Genomic DNA, 14,113 nt, shown 5'->3' with positions numbered 1-14,113 from the left:
GAAGGAATCCTGAGCTCCACCTACCAGATGAGTCACTTCAAAGCTCCTCAAGTCCCTAGCCAGTTTGATGGAATACAAATTGAGAGAATTATCACAGTATCACAGTATAACTAAGGTTGGAAGAGACCTCGAGGATCATCGAGTCCAACCTATCAATACAGATCCCATGACTAGACCATGGCACCAAGTGCCACATCCAATCCCCTCTTGAACACCTCCAGGGACAGTGACTTCACCACCTCCCTGGGCAGCACATTCCAATGATGAACGACTCGCTCGGTGAAGAACTTTCTCCTCACCTCGAGTCTAAACCTCCCCTGGCGCAGCTTGAGACTGTGTCCCCTTGTTCTGGTGCTGGTTGCCTGGGAGAAGAGACCAACCCCTTCCTGGCTACAACCACCCCTCAGGTAGTTGTAGAGGGCAATGAGGTCACCCCTGAGCCTCCTCTTCTCCAGGCTAAACAATCCCAGCTCCCTCAGCCTCTCCTCATAGGGCTTGTGCTCAAGGCCTCTCCCCAGCCTTGTTATTAGAATAGAATAAACCAAACCAGGTTGGAAGAGACCTTCAAGATCATCGTGTCCAACCCATCAACCAATCCAACCCACCCAAACAGCTAACCCATGGCACCAAGCACCCCATCAAGTCAAGTGTTGCCCTTCTCTGGACATGTTCAAGTGTTTTGATGTCCTTCTTAAACTGAGGGGCCCAGAACTGGACACAGGACTCAAGGTGCAGCCTAACCAATGCAGAGTCCAGGGGCACAATGACTTCCCTGCTCCTGCTGGCCACACTATTCCTAATGCAGACCAGGATGCCATTGGCCCTCTTGGCCACCTGGGCACACTGCTGGCTCATATTCAGGTGGCTGTCAATCAGCACCCCCAGGTCCCTCTGTGTTTGGGAGCTCTCCAGCCACTCTGACCCCAGCCTGTAGCTCTGCATGGGGTTGCCGTGGCCAAAGTGCTGCACTCGGCACTTGGACTTGTTGAATGCCATCCCATTGGACTCTGCCCATCTGTGCAGTCGGTCGAGGTCCCTCTGCAGAGCCTTTCCACCCTCTAACTGACTAACATCTGCTCCTAACTTGGTGTCATCTGCAAACTTGCTGATGACTGACTCGACCTCCTCATCCAGATCATCAATAAAGATGTTAAAGAGCACAGGGCCCAGCACTGATCCTTGGGGCACACCACTACTGACTGGCCGCCAGCTGGATGTGGCACCATTCACCACCACTCTCTGGGCTCGGCCCTCCAGCCAGTTCCTAAGCCAGCACAGAGTGCTGTGGTCCAAGCCCCGAGCTGACAGCTTAGCCAGCAGTTTGCTAATTACTTAAAAGAATCAAGCAACTGGACATTGAACTGCTGTGAAAAGCACTAACTTGCATTTGGCTATTAATGGTGAGGAAAAACTTGTTACTACATACAAGTTACAGGATGATGTGATAAGATCAGGTGATAGTTATTAAAAAAACCAGCAATTAGTACTGATGTGTCTTTCAGAAAACAAACACCACAATAAATACTGTGAGTGGTCTTGCCCAACAGTTTGAACACTGCTATACATTGTTCTACAGTGTATGATCTCTGATTCACCAAATCACAATGATGCACGAGGATGCTATTAGACACCATTCTTGTCCCTGCAGACACAGTGAGCACAGAGAAGCTGAAAAGATGCATACAAAGAATATGCCTGTTATAGCTAGATACCACAAACCCACATTCTTGTGCAACTGGGAAGTTGCATACTGTATTTACATCAGTCCATTCTACCTTAACATAGTTAAGAGTACTTGACAGGGTGATGATTTTTGTAGACAAAGCTAAATGAGGATAACCACAGCACTATCCTTTGAGAGAATGAACTGCTTACCTTGATTAGCTATGACTTCACTCATTCCACTGCCAGTCACTGTCTGCAGGAAAGCAAAGTAACTCCTCCGTAGCATTTGTTTTTCTAAAGCAGCGGACTGGTCGTTTTCTTCTGCTGGAAGGAGCAACACCTCAAAGATAGCATGAAGCAGTGGCATAAACATCTGTTGCAGAAAAGGTGAAACCTGTGTCTGTGGAGATTGAAAAAAGGCATCAAACACTGACCATGAGAACAGTGAAACTCTGAAAAATGAGAAACTGAACATTGCAAATCTAAAACCTAGGGGCTTGTGACAGTTCTCAGCTGTGGTCCACCTCTGAAGATAGCATTTTCATGTCCCAGCTACTTAGAACAAAGTGAGTCACATCAGAGTCACCGTGAACACTACTGCAGCTTAACTTGCATGCTACCCGTTTCAGGTATTTTGCACAAGAATATCCAGCTGTATCTAGTGTCACTCTGAGTAGGAACAGAAGCTTTTCAGGACATTTTATCCTTTATTTCAAACAAATGCTATTTCAAATGGCCTGAAATATCAAGAGAGGCTGTTGTAAAGCCATTGTGGTTATAGAAAATACATCCCCAAGACATTAAAAATGGTAGCAGGCCACCTTTGGTAGTACTTGCCCTGAAAGACTGCTTTAAGAGTTTTACCTTTCAAGGTACAGCAAAGAGGTGAAAGTGTTGAGACTAAGGAAGCTAGGATCTTTATTTTCACATATTCTAACACAAATGATACAGTATCATACAGAGTGAAACATTACACTTGAATGAGGTATATGTCCAGTCTTGCTGCTGTGACTTCTGTTTTTACTTTCCTCACCCTAACCAGACTATTTTAAATGATCTCCTGTTATCTTGAATTGCTTTTAAAGGACTAGAATAATGAGTCTAACTCCCTACTCTCTGAAATAGTTAGTTTTTCAAAATTCCTTTTCTCTGCTCTGTATTCCAGAGGTCCACATCCTGGATTCACACAGGTATGTCTCTATTGTACTACTCTCTACATGCACTTCCCTCACTTCTGGTACTTTAGCATTTTGCTAAAAGATTTCTTTCACCCTATTTAAAGCATTTCTTAACCTTCTCACACACAGCAGTGAGTTCCCCGTTCCATTCACAGCACTGCAATATTCTTGTGTCTAGGGACTGAACCACAATTAACAGGTTAGTGCCTTCATCTATTTCTTTGCCTTTGCATTTCAACTGTTTTGAAGAAGAGAAAGAAGCACTCTCCAAGGCATTGTTTCCATGAACCTGTGCAAGATAAATCAGTTGACAGTCCTACTTCTTCTTCATACATACCTCATACCTCTGGAAAACTCTATGTTTTTCAGCCTATTTTGAATAACAGTGCATGAAACCTCTGCATCAAGATCTTGCAAACTGATATTCTTCCCTATCCACACATCTGGTATTTCTGTATCTTATGGAAATCACAGTATCCCTCAGGTTGGAAAGGACCTCGAGGATCATCGAGTCCAACCTATCAACACAGACCCCATGCCTAGACCATGGCACCAAGTGCCACGTCCAATCTCCCCTTGAACACCTCCAGGGTCGATGACTCAACCACCTCCCTGAGCAACCCGTCCCAATGACGAACGACTCACTCGGTGAAGAACTTCCTCCTCACCTTGAGTCTAAACCTCCCCTGGTGCAGCTTGAGACTGTGTCCCCTTGTTCTGGTGTTGGTTGCCTGGGAGAAGAGGCCAACCCCTTCCTGGCTACAACCACCTTTCAGGTAGTTGTAGAGGGCAATGAGGTCACCCCTGAGCCTCCTCTTCTCCAGGCTAAACAATCCCAGCTCCCTCATCCTCTCCTCGTAGGCCTTGTGTTCAAGGCCAATCTCTTTATTAGAAATGAGAAAGTTCACTTCAGAGCTCCCCCAGTTTTTAATACTAGCATAAGACCTTGGGGGAGGGGAATTAATTTGATTAATGACATACAAAAAATAACTCAGTGCTGCAAGTAGTGTTTTATTTTAAAATACTAAACCCACATATTTAGAAACAATATAAAATTCTGAGACTAATCAAATACTCATTTCATCATTGCATGTCCAGCAACGTACTGAGAGAAGGGCAACAAGGCTGGGGAGAGGCCTTGAGCACAGGTCCTACGAGGAGAGGCTGAGGGAGCTGGGATTGTTTAGACTGGAGAGGAGGAGGCTCAGGGGAGACCTCATTGCTCTCTACAACTAACTGAAGGGTGGTTGTAGCCAGGAAGGGGTTGGTCTCCTCTCTAGCAACCAGCACCAGAACAAGAGGACACAGCCTCAAGCTGCGCCAGGGGAGGTTTGAGCTTGAGGTGAGGAGAAAGTTCTTCACTGAGAGAGTCATTCGCTATTGGAATGGGCTGCCCAGGGAGGTGGTGGAGTCACCATCCCTGGAGGTGTTCAGGAGGGGATTGGATGTGGTCTAGTCATGAGGTCTGTGGTGACAGGTTGGAGTTGATGATCTTTGAGATCTCTTCCAACCTTGGTGATACTGTGATACAACTGTGGTTGAAAACTACGTTTCAAGTAGCAGCCTTCGAAATCCACTTACTTATTAATTGTGAGACAAGGTTCTAACACACAGCTATTCTTCTGGAACCAGAAATGAGGAGATACCACCAACAGTTCGACCCTGAAAAGCTTAGGGAGTATCATACCTTAAATTTAGCTGTTATTTGGTTTATGAGAGGAATGAATTCTTGAAGATCTTTTGCTTCACAATCTTTAAGCATGTGTTCAGAGGCGGAAGGAATGAAGGGAAGAACCTCTTCTTCTAGGCAAATAATCATGCGGTGAAGGAAAGTACGGACACCACTTCTCAGAACTTCCTTTTGTAATGGACAACTGAGAGCTGGCAAAAACGTTTGTAAGCAGTCCAGATAAACCTCTGAGCAGCCACACTGTTTGACAGTTTGCTTGTTGCTGAAAGCCTTGCTGGTTCGGCTGTAAAGACAATACACCAAGTTTCACTTGAGCCCACATGCAATACCGCCAAGCAGAAGTAACCCCGAGAACACTTCAAACCCCATGCACTAACCTAGGACACTGTATTTCATGAAACAGGAGCCAAGCACTTCATGTCACAAGCAGAATTATCTTTTAGAAAGTGGCTATACTTTTTCAAGAATTTAACAATTTAACAATTCACAAACAACTTATTATTAGAATATAGAGGAAGGGAAGTGATGTTGGTTCCTTATAGACTTGCTCCGTATCCACTGTGTCTATACCCACAGCAGCCTTTTCTAAGGGAACCTACCTAATTTTCTGGGCTACCATAAGAAATTCCACAACCACTTATTTTCTAGGTCAATAGGTAGAAACTCAGCCCCTCCTCCCAATGAATTCTTTGTATTTCCCTTTTACTCAAAGCAGAAACACAGAGTCATTGTGCTGTACCTACCTAGCAAACCCAACGGCATGATTGAGGCAGTCAGCCAGTGCCATCTGTCTGTCCTCATCTTGTGCCATCATCAGTTTTTCTAACAATACTTTGAACTTCTCCATCAATGGAGTCAACAAATTCCTCATCAGAGCCTGTTTTCTCTCTGCAGAGTATTCGCTGTTAACTATTAATACTCCAGCTGTTTCGTAAATGAAAAGTTGATCATCACTGCTTAACAGAGCCTGGTAACCATTCTCCTAAAAGGGAAGATAACAGGCATGATTCACTAAATGTCCTTTATAAAGTTGTCTTCTCAAGGTTTAAAGATACTACTCTTTGTTTAATCACATCTAAGCAATCTCTATAGTATCTTTAGATATTATAGATACTTTAGATACTATCTATACCGTCTTGTTCAACATCTTTGTGGGTGCCATGGACAGTGGCATTGAGTGCACCCTCAGCAAGTTTGCAGATGACACCAAGCTGTGTGGTGCAGCAGACACGCTGGAGGGAAGGGAGGCCATCCAGAAGGACCTGGACAGGTGGGCACAAGCCAACCTCATGAGGTTCAATAAGAGCAAGTGCAGGGTCCTGCATCTGGGTCGAGGCAATCCCAGGCACAAATCCAGGCTGGGCAGGGACTGGCTGGAAAGCAGCCCTGAGGAGAGAGACTTGGGGGTGCTGGTGGACAAAAGGCTCAACATGCGCTCTCAATGTGCACTTGCAGCCCACAAAGCCAATCAGATCCTGGGCTGCATCAGGGGAAGTGTGGCCAGCAGGTCAAGGGAGGTGATTTTCCCCCTCTACTCAGCTCTGGTGAGACCCCACCTGGAGCACTGCCTCCAGTTCTGGAGCCCCTATTACAAGAGGGATCTGGAGGTGCTGGAAGGTGTCCAGAGAAGGGCCAGGAGGATGATCAGAGGGCTGGTTGAGGCCCCATTCCTGGAGGTGTTTAAGAGCAGGCTGGATGAGTCTCTGGCCAGCCTGATGTAGTGTGGGGTGTCCCTGCCCATGGCAGGGGGGTTGGAACTAGGTGATCCTTGTGGTCCCTTCCAACCCTGACTGATACTATGATACTATGAATAATTTCATTCTCTTCCTACTTAAGCAGAATTGGCAAGTAGAGGTGAAAAAAAGAGTTGAAGGAACAACTATATAAAAACCTCAGAAAGACAGCCCTCTGTATACACACCCATCTCTAGCCTGTACTCTCAGAAACCCACACAAGTAAGGTTATTAAAATTAGGTACAAATGTAAGCATGCCAAGTGATCTCACACCAAAAAAGCAGGAGTTCAAACGTTTGCATACCAAGTTTACACTAAGTAATCAGTCACACTGATGAGTAAGTGCAAACAAAAGCCTGCTGAAAATTACTCACAGGAGGAGAAAGTTCCAGCAGGTCTTGTATTCTGTTCAGAACATCTTCAATAAAGGGATTCATCTGCTTACTGAAGTAAAACACAAGTACATCACATCATTTGGAAGCATGTTCACTTTTACAGGTTTACCAGTGTTTTATTCCAGCTGTAAAGCTAGACAGTAAACTACATTCTCAACACAGAATTCCCCTTTAAATATCAAAGCACTGCTGTAGAAAAACCTGCCTCATGGTGCTTGTGATAGGTCAGACTGACAGAGCGTAGTGGGAAATAATTTCTTTCCCTCATATTTTAAGATATGCATAGCCTTACTCATCTGAATTAAGTATTTTCACTACCAGCTGAAACCCAGGGTCCTTCTGAAATATCGTGGAACTTCTCCTGCCTCTACATGTCTGTGAAGTAAGTCCAGGAGGATAGGACTCTAATACACTGAGGAAACTTTACAATACTTCATGTAGCAAATATTCACAATTTGGTCAGGGACATAGAAGAGTCACTCTGGGTAGTCTCCAGATCCATTTACTCAATTCTGCTCACTGAAGAAAAGCAGGATAGTCATTTACGTGGCTGATATGTCTTAACATCTAATCAAAATAAGCTAAGCATACTGTGGATGAGGCTGCATCTGGAATACTGTACCCAGTTCTGGGCCCCTCAGTTCAAGAAAGACCTCAAGGAACTGCTTGAAAGAGTCCAGTGCAGAGCCACAAGGGATGATCTCATCAATATTTATACAGATGTAAAGGGTGAGTGCCAAGAGGATGGAGTCAGGCTCTGCTCGGTGATGCCCAATGACAGGACAGGGGCAGTGGGTGGAAGCTGAGGCATAAAAAGTTCCATGAAAACATGAGGAAAAATTATTTCCCTGTGAGGGTGCCAGAACACTGGAACAGGCTGCCCAGGGGGGTTGTGGAGTCTCCCTCTCTGGAGATATTCAAAACCTGCCTGAACGCGTTCCTGTGAGATCTGCTCTAGGTGACCCTGCTCTGGCAGGGGAGTGGAGTGGATGATCTTTCAAGGTCCCTTCCAGCCCCTAACATTCTGTGATTCCATGATTCCAGTTCTTTCTCCTGTGAATTTTTTCCCACCGATACCTTAGCACTGCACAACAGGAAAATCCTGCTCCAGGGTGCTCTTATTACCTGAGGCTGGGCTTCAAGTGGACTGCAGTGTTTCAGTGACAGCTGTGATGTACAGAAGGGCTATGGCAATTCAGTGCCATTTGGCTATGTTAACAGCTTTACTCACTTGAGAGACTTGACAAATCTGGAGAAGAGGTAAGCTGTTCGACTTCGTACTTTGGGACTCGAATGGCGAAGACCACGGTGATCTAAAAATGCCATCTGCAATCAAGAAAGTATCTCAGTCTTAGAATCCCTAAACAAAAAAGGGGAAAGCTAATCATCCAACAAGTTAAGAAACCCAGTTTCTTTAGGGACCTTCAGAAAGTAAGAAAATGTCCTAAGTCTAAAGAACTTATCTAGTCCAAAATGTAAATGAGATGAACTTACTAGAACAGTTGGAATGTGCTGGGGTTCAACAGCAAAGAATTTTTCATATCTAACCACTGTTTCAAAGAATTCCAGGGTCACTGATGTATGTTGATAGGCACTAACACCAGAAGTCACCAGCTACAAGTAAGAGCATTAACAAGTTAGTACTTTAGCCATTTACAACCACCAAACTACAGTGTCAGTGACGAGCTGGTAATTGAGATGAGCCATTTGGAATGCTCTAGTCTTAGCATTGTTAAACACCTCCTACAACACCCATGCTCACCGTTCTCATCATGTCTTGTAAAGCTGTAGCTTTTGTAACATCACCAGAGAAGTGAGCACCATGGGATACAGGCAGGGCCTCAGCCAACATATACAGCAGCCTTATTGCTACTTCTACTTCCATAAACCGCGTAGTCTGCCAATTCCTGGAGAAAGAATACAGAGATGATGCAGAGTGTGCAGTAGCTTAAGAAATAACCACAGCTCTATCCTTTCAGTATTTTCCTTTAGAGCCTTCTTCAGATGCACAGAATACAAAGAGCAGATTTAAACTAAGAAAACCACTGGAAGACCTAGACAGTATTTCAGGGTGCTTCTGGAAGACTTTAGCCACAAACACAGCACCTCTTCATCAGGGTGCTATCAACTTTCTTTGACCAGTTTCAACTTCGAAGTTACAGATTTCCTTAAGGTGCAAAACCACCTGCAACGTGTGGACAAGCCATTCAGCTGTGCTTAAAATGAAGGCTCACTGAAGAGCAAGGTACAAGGAATCCACCAACAATATTGATTCCTATTTGTATTCATTCAACTGTTCATCTAGTCAGGCAAGCAGTAATAATGTTTCTTGATGTACATGCATAGTTTCCAGGACTTCTCAGGATCTCAGGTAGTGATAGGACTAGGGGGAATGGAATGAAGCTGGAGGTGGGGAGATTCAGGCTGGATGTGAGGAGGAGGTTCTTCACCATGAGAGTGGTGAAGCCCTGGAATGGGTTGTCCAGGGAGGTGGTCAAGGCCCCGTCCCTGGAGGTGTTTAAGACCAGGCTGGATGAGGCTCTGTCCAGCCTGATCTAGTGTGGGGTGTCCCTGCCCATGTCAGGGGGGTTGGAACTAGATGATCCTTGTGGCCCCTTCCAACCCTGACTGATACTATGATACTATGACTGTTTCTGCACTTTTTGTAAAAAGTACTTGGCCTTTGTTTCTTTTCCCTATCCAATCTTGGTCACTCTGATAGCAGGAATGCATAAATTTATTTCCCACATCTCATAACCACTTCATTGAGGTGTAAAGTTAACACCTGCCCAAATGGCTCTTGCTGTGTAGGTAAACCACCACCCCCATCTCTAAACAAACAAAAAAATCCCCACAAACAACCAACCCTCCCCCTGCCATTAAGGGTACTAAAAGAAAGCTTTTTTCCTTCTAAGCAATAGTCATATTTGTGATGAAGCTGTAACAAGCTCATTCTATCAATTGGTTTTGCATTGCTACACCAATCTGGATGAGGGCATTGAGTCCATCATCAGTACATTTGCTGATGACACCAAGCTGGGGGCAGGAGTTGATCTGCTGGAGGGTAGAGAGGCTCTGCAGAGAGACCTCGACAGGCTGGACAGATGGGCAGAGTCCAAGGGCATGAGATTGAACACATCCAAGTGCTGGGTTCTGCACATTGGCCACAACAACCCCATGCAGTGCTACAGGCTGGGGTCAGAGTGGATGGAGAGCAGCCAGGCAGAGAGGGACCTGGGGGTACTGGTTGATGGCAGGCTGAACATGAGCCTGCAGTGTGCCCAGGCAGCCAGGAGGGCCAACGGCATCCTGGCCTGCATCAGGAACAGTGTGGCCAGCAGGAGCAGGGAGGTCATTCTGCCCCTGTATACTGCACTGGTTAGGCCACACCTCGAGTACTGTGTCCAGTTGTGGGCCCCTCAGTTTAGGAAGGAGGTTGACTTGCTGGAACAATTCCAGAGAAGAGCAAAGTTGGTGAGGGGCTTGGAACACAAGCCCTATGAGGAAAGACTGAGAGAGCTGGGGTTGCTCAGCCTGGAGAAGAGGAGACTCAGGGGTGACCTTATCACTCTCTACAACTACCTGAAGGGAGGTTGTAGACAGGCGGATGTTGGTCTCTTCTCCCAGGCAGCCAGTACCAGAACAAGAGGACACAGTCTCAGGCTGCACCAGGGGAGGTTCAGGTTGGATGTTAGGAAGAAGTTCTATATAGAGAGAGTGATTGCCCATTGGAATGGGCTGCCTGGGGAGGTGGTGGAGTCGCCGTCATTGGAGGTGTTCAGGAGGAGACTTGATGGGGTGCTTGGTGCCATGGGTTAGCTGTTTGGGTGGGTTGGATTGGTTGATGGGTTGGACACAATGATCTTGAAGGTCTCTTCCAACCTGGTTTGGTTTATTCTAGTAATAAAGGTTATTCTAATATTCTAACAACATTTACATTCATGACACACTGGTGACAGTTACAAGAGGCACACAAGCTAGGGGCAGAGCATAAACAAGTTAAGAAAACTCAACTTACTGAAGCGTAGTGTTAAAAACTCTGCGAACAGATGCCAGGAGCAACTCTGGTGAGACCTGAGCAAGCCTGTCCAGCAACAGTTTCAACTGTTTTCTATACTCCACAAACATGGCTTCATCTTCACCCTACAAAACATTCAGGTCAGCAAGGCTCACATTTTCACGTTCAAATTTATTCCAAACCATTCTAAGGCATTTACACCCGAACCAAAAACATGTACATACAAGCCAAGTACATCATGTGCAGAGAATTCAACAAAGCTCACCCTATGCTCTTGCAACATAACAGCAGGTTCCTTTTTTGGCTGATTGTAGTATATTGTCCTCCCTACTCTAGTCATGAGGTCTGTGGTGACAGGTTGGACTCTATGATCTTTGAGGTCTCTTCCAACCTTAGGAATACTGAATACTGAATATTGAGATGCACTGCATTACCTTCAGGAATATATTAAAAAGGCTTTCCAAACTGAAAACTAGCCAAAGCACAAGGAAGAAAGTGCCCTTGGCAAAGTCTTCTTGACCCAATTCTTGAAACTTGACTCACTCCTCAGAGATGTTCTTTTTCAGCATCTAGCTTAGTTTTAAAATTAAACTGGAGAAACATATATGAGGGACTGGATGCAGTTTTAAGTTAACTTTTTAAAGAGCATAGCTCTCCAAACAGCCTGGAGCAAAAGTCAAGTCGAACATATTGAATCATTTTGCTGGCTGACATATGTAAGCATGGGAGGAAAGTGAAATCAAAGACCTTCAGTCTCTTTCAGCTTGTTTTTTGCAGAAGCTTGAATATCTGAAGTAGGTCAAGTCCACCTCTTAAATGGTTTCAATGTACAATGTTTCTCAAACCATTTTATAAGACAGAAATGATGTGCAGAAACACACAAACTCACGCTGAAAAGCCAGCTAACAGCACAGCTGCATTTGCCTACTCCTGCACAAATGAAGCCAGAAATATTCTCCTAACTGAACTGGCCTAGCTATCTCTTCACTGTGTTGCTTTGTCCTATGCTGACATGCCTACAGGTTAAAAGAGTTCCACAAAGGAAACAATTTTAGCCTACAGACTCTTGTGTCTTACCCTCAAATATGTAGTCTATGGCAAGTCAAGATTTTAAAAGTCAGCAAGTTTTACTACATGCAATTTAAGTTGCATTTATTTATTCATGTAACACAATACCTCATTTTCAAAATTATATTCTTCATCATAGGTCAGCTTCTTCATAACAGCCAACATGATTGCCTGAGACAAAAACAGAACGGTAAGTGCGGAAGCAGACAGGTGAGCCGAAGCAACAGTTAAAATCCTACAGCAGAAGGAATGTTAAAGCCAATGCTAAGTGTTTACAAATATTTTAAATAAAATTCAAATTATTTTCAGAGGCTGAGCAGAAGTAGCAGTCCAAATTGAAACAAATGGATTATAGCCAAAGAATCTGTACTCTGCAGCATTCCGAGTGAATACACAGATGCCATTCCAGATACACAGAACAAATGACTTGGAGCTCTCAGTCTCTGACAGTATTATCTGGCTTTGTTTCCTGCTTGTAATCTGTGCTGTTTGGTTCACATTAAATGATTAAGGTGACTGAACTAGGCAGAGGAATCTTAAGTTGTCCAAGATACTATTTTAAAGGGGCAGGTTATCTAAGCCCTAACATCAACTCAGACCCTTAATGGGAAGGTCACAAGTTCAAGCCTGCAGTGGGTAGTGGTGTCCTCCCTACTCTAGTCATGAGGTCTGTGGTGACAGGTTGGACTCGATGATCTTTGAGGTCTCTTCCAACCTTAGGAATACTGAATACAACATCCTCAAGAGTTTGGGATTTTTGGGGACAGGTGAAGAAGCTGAACTCGTTCAGCAAGTATCCCAAGAATAAGGAGCCATGAGCAGCCCACAAGAAAAACAAAACCTTCCCTTTTCAGCAGCAGCAAATTCTAAGATCAATTAATGTAGTGCTGTGCAACTTCACCTTAGCAGGGACTGTTGGGAAGGCCTACTGAAGTCTCAAAACTCTAAATGTATCACTTTGATCTTAGCAAACATTTACTAGTTCAGGTTCCTAGAACTCCGATTCAGTGCCTAAAACACATGGAGTACTCAATCCCAGTCACGCTTCCATGGTTGGATAGGCATGAGACTGGCACAGAGAGTTAGCCAAAACAAGCATTTTAAAATCTACCACATTTTAATTTTCACTTCAAGTTGATTCTGGGAAACCAATGAAATGGTGTATTAAATCCAAAACATTCCAAGTGGACAAAAAGCTATTCTGAGTAATTAAAACCGAATCAGAGGCAGACCATTTTTATAAGACAGACAACAATAATGTGTTAGAATTCAAAGAAAACATAAAGTAGCTACAAGTAATGGGGTAGGACGTATCTGTGTACCTACTGCAAGGAATGAGTCCACTAAATAGTGAGGAAGACTCAGTAGAATTAGAACAGGTCTTTGATCAGTATTACAGAGCAACTCATCCCTATTATCAACTAGCAAATAAAAGACCAAACTTATGCCTTTTTTAATTACTATATTGGTTAAATTCAGTAGCCAGTTGCTTTTATTATAACAAATGAAAAGACTGATCATATCAGCAAGAACTAGATGAGCATTTTGTGATTCTCTTTCAGTACTGGAAGTTCTGAACGTGGATAGTCAGAGAAATAATAAAAAAAGAGAATAAAGAAAAGTCAAAACCCAACAACTAACAGCACTTTTGGCAAATGAATCGTGATTACATGTTTCACATTTTAAGTGCAAAACTGAAGTTCTTTAATGCCAAAATGGATCAATGACTTAATCTAAGGTGAAGTTCTTGGGGACCTTGCAGAAATAGGCACTTGTAGTACTTTGAGGAAGAACATGGTCAAATAGTAATCACAGAATGGTTTGGGTTGGAAAGGACCTCCCAAGGTCATCTAGTCCAACCCCCTGTGCAGTAAAGCAGGGACATCCTCAGCTAGATCAGGTTGCCCAGAGCTTTGTCCAGCCTCACCTTGAGTATCTCCAGGGATGGGGCCTCAACCACCTCTCTGGGCAACCTGTTCCAGCACTCAACCACCCTCATCATAATGAGCTTTTTTCAAACATCCAATCTAAATCTTCTCTTATTTCAAACCACTGCCCCTTGTCCTATCACTGCAGGCCTTCATAAACATTCCTTTTCCAGACTTCTTGCAGACCCCCTTCAGGTACTTAAAGCTGACCATCACATCTCCCTGGACCCTTGTGATCAGACTTTCTATTGAAACCAAGTGTCAGCATCACCTGTGAGAAGTCTCTGCTCTCTGTAAGCAATTATCAAAGAATTCAGATAATTGCAAAACATTCATGTGATATGCTTGTAGTCAGAAATACTATGAAACATTTGCCTTTGCAAGAACTAAAACTCTGATTCTGCCAATGAGAAAAAACTTAAGGCCTCAAAGACCTA

At 44.2% G+C, this 14,113-nt stretch overlaps 1 protein-coding gene across 1 annotated transcript in view; it reads right to left on the bottom strand.

Annotated features, from left to right (window-relative positions):
- The window catches only part of XPOT (exportin for tRNA), a 39,697-nt gene that overhangs the window by 7,565 nt on the left and 18,019 nt on the right, over window positions 1–14,113 (bottom strand). The window contains exons 12-20 of the mRNA XM_068170482.1: window positions 11,857–11,919; window positions 10,681–10,805; window positions 8,425–8,569; window positions 8,157–8,276; window positions 7,894–7,988; window positions 6,642–6,711; window positions 5,277–5,515; window positions 4,531–4,816; window positions 1,876–2,065 (exon numbers count right to left, since the gene is read on the bottom strand). Of these exons, the coding sequence (XP_068026583.1) occupies window positions 1,876–2,065; window positions 4,531–4,816; window positions 5,277–5,515; window positions 6,642–6,711; window positions 7,894–7,988; window positions 8,157–8,276; window positions 8,425–8,569; window positions 10,681–10,805; window positions 11,857–11,919 (1,333 nt within the window). The remainder of the gene's footprint in view (window positions 1–1,875; window positions 2,066–4,530; window positions 4,817–5,276; window positions 5,516–6,641; window positions 6,712–7,893; window positions 7,989–8,156; window positions 8,277–8,424; window positions 8,570–10,680; window positions 10,806–11,856; window positions 11,920–14,113) is intronic.

Source organism: Melanerpes formicivorus, unplaced genomic scaffold (assembly GCF_026170545.1).
Source record: "Melanerpes formicivorus ecotype bairdi unplaced genomic scaffold, bMelFor1.0.p_v2 SCAF_3, whole genome shotgun sequence".
Classification (NCBI taxonomy): domain Eukaryota; kingdom Metazoa; phylum Chordata; class Aves; order Piciformes; family Picidae; genus Melanerpes; species Melanerpes formicivorus.
Note: the sequence above shows the minus strand (reverse complement) of the source record. Positions and strands in the feature narration are given on the sequence as shown.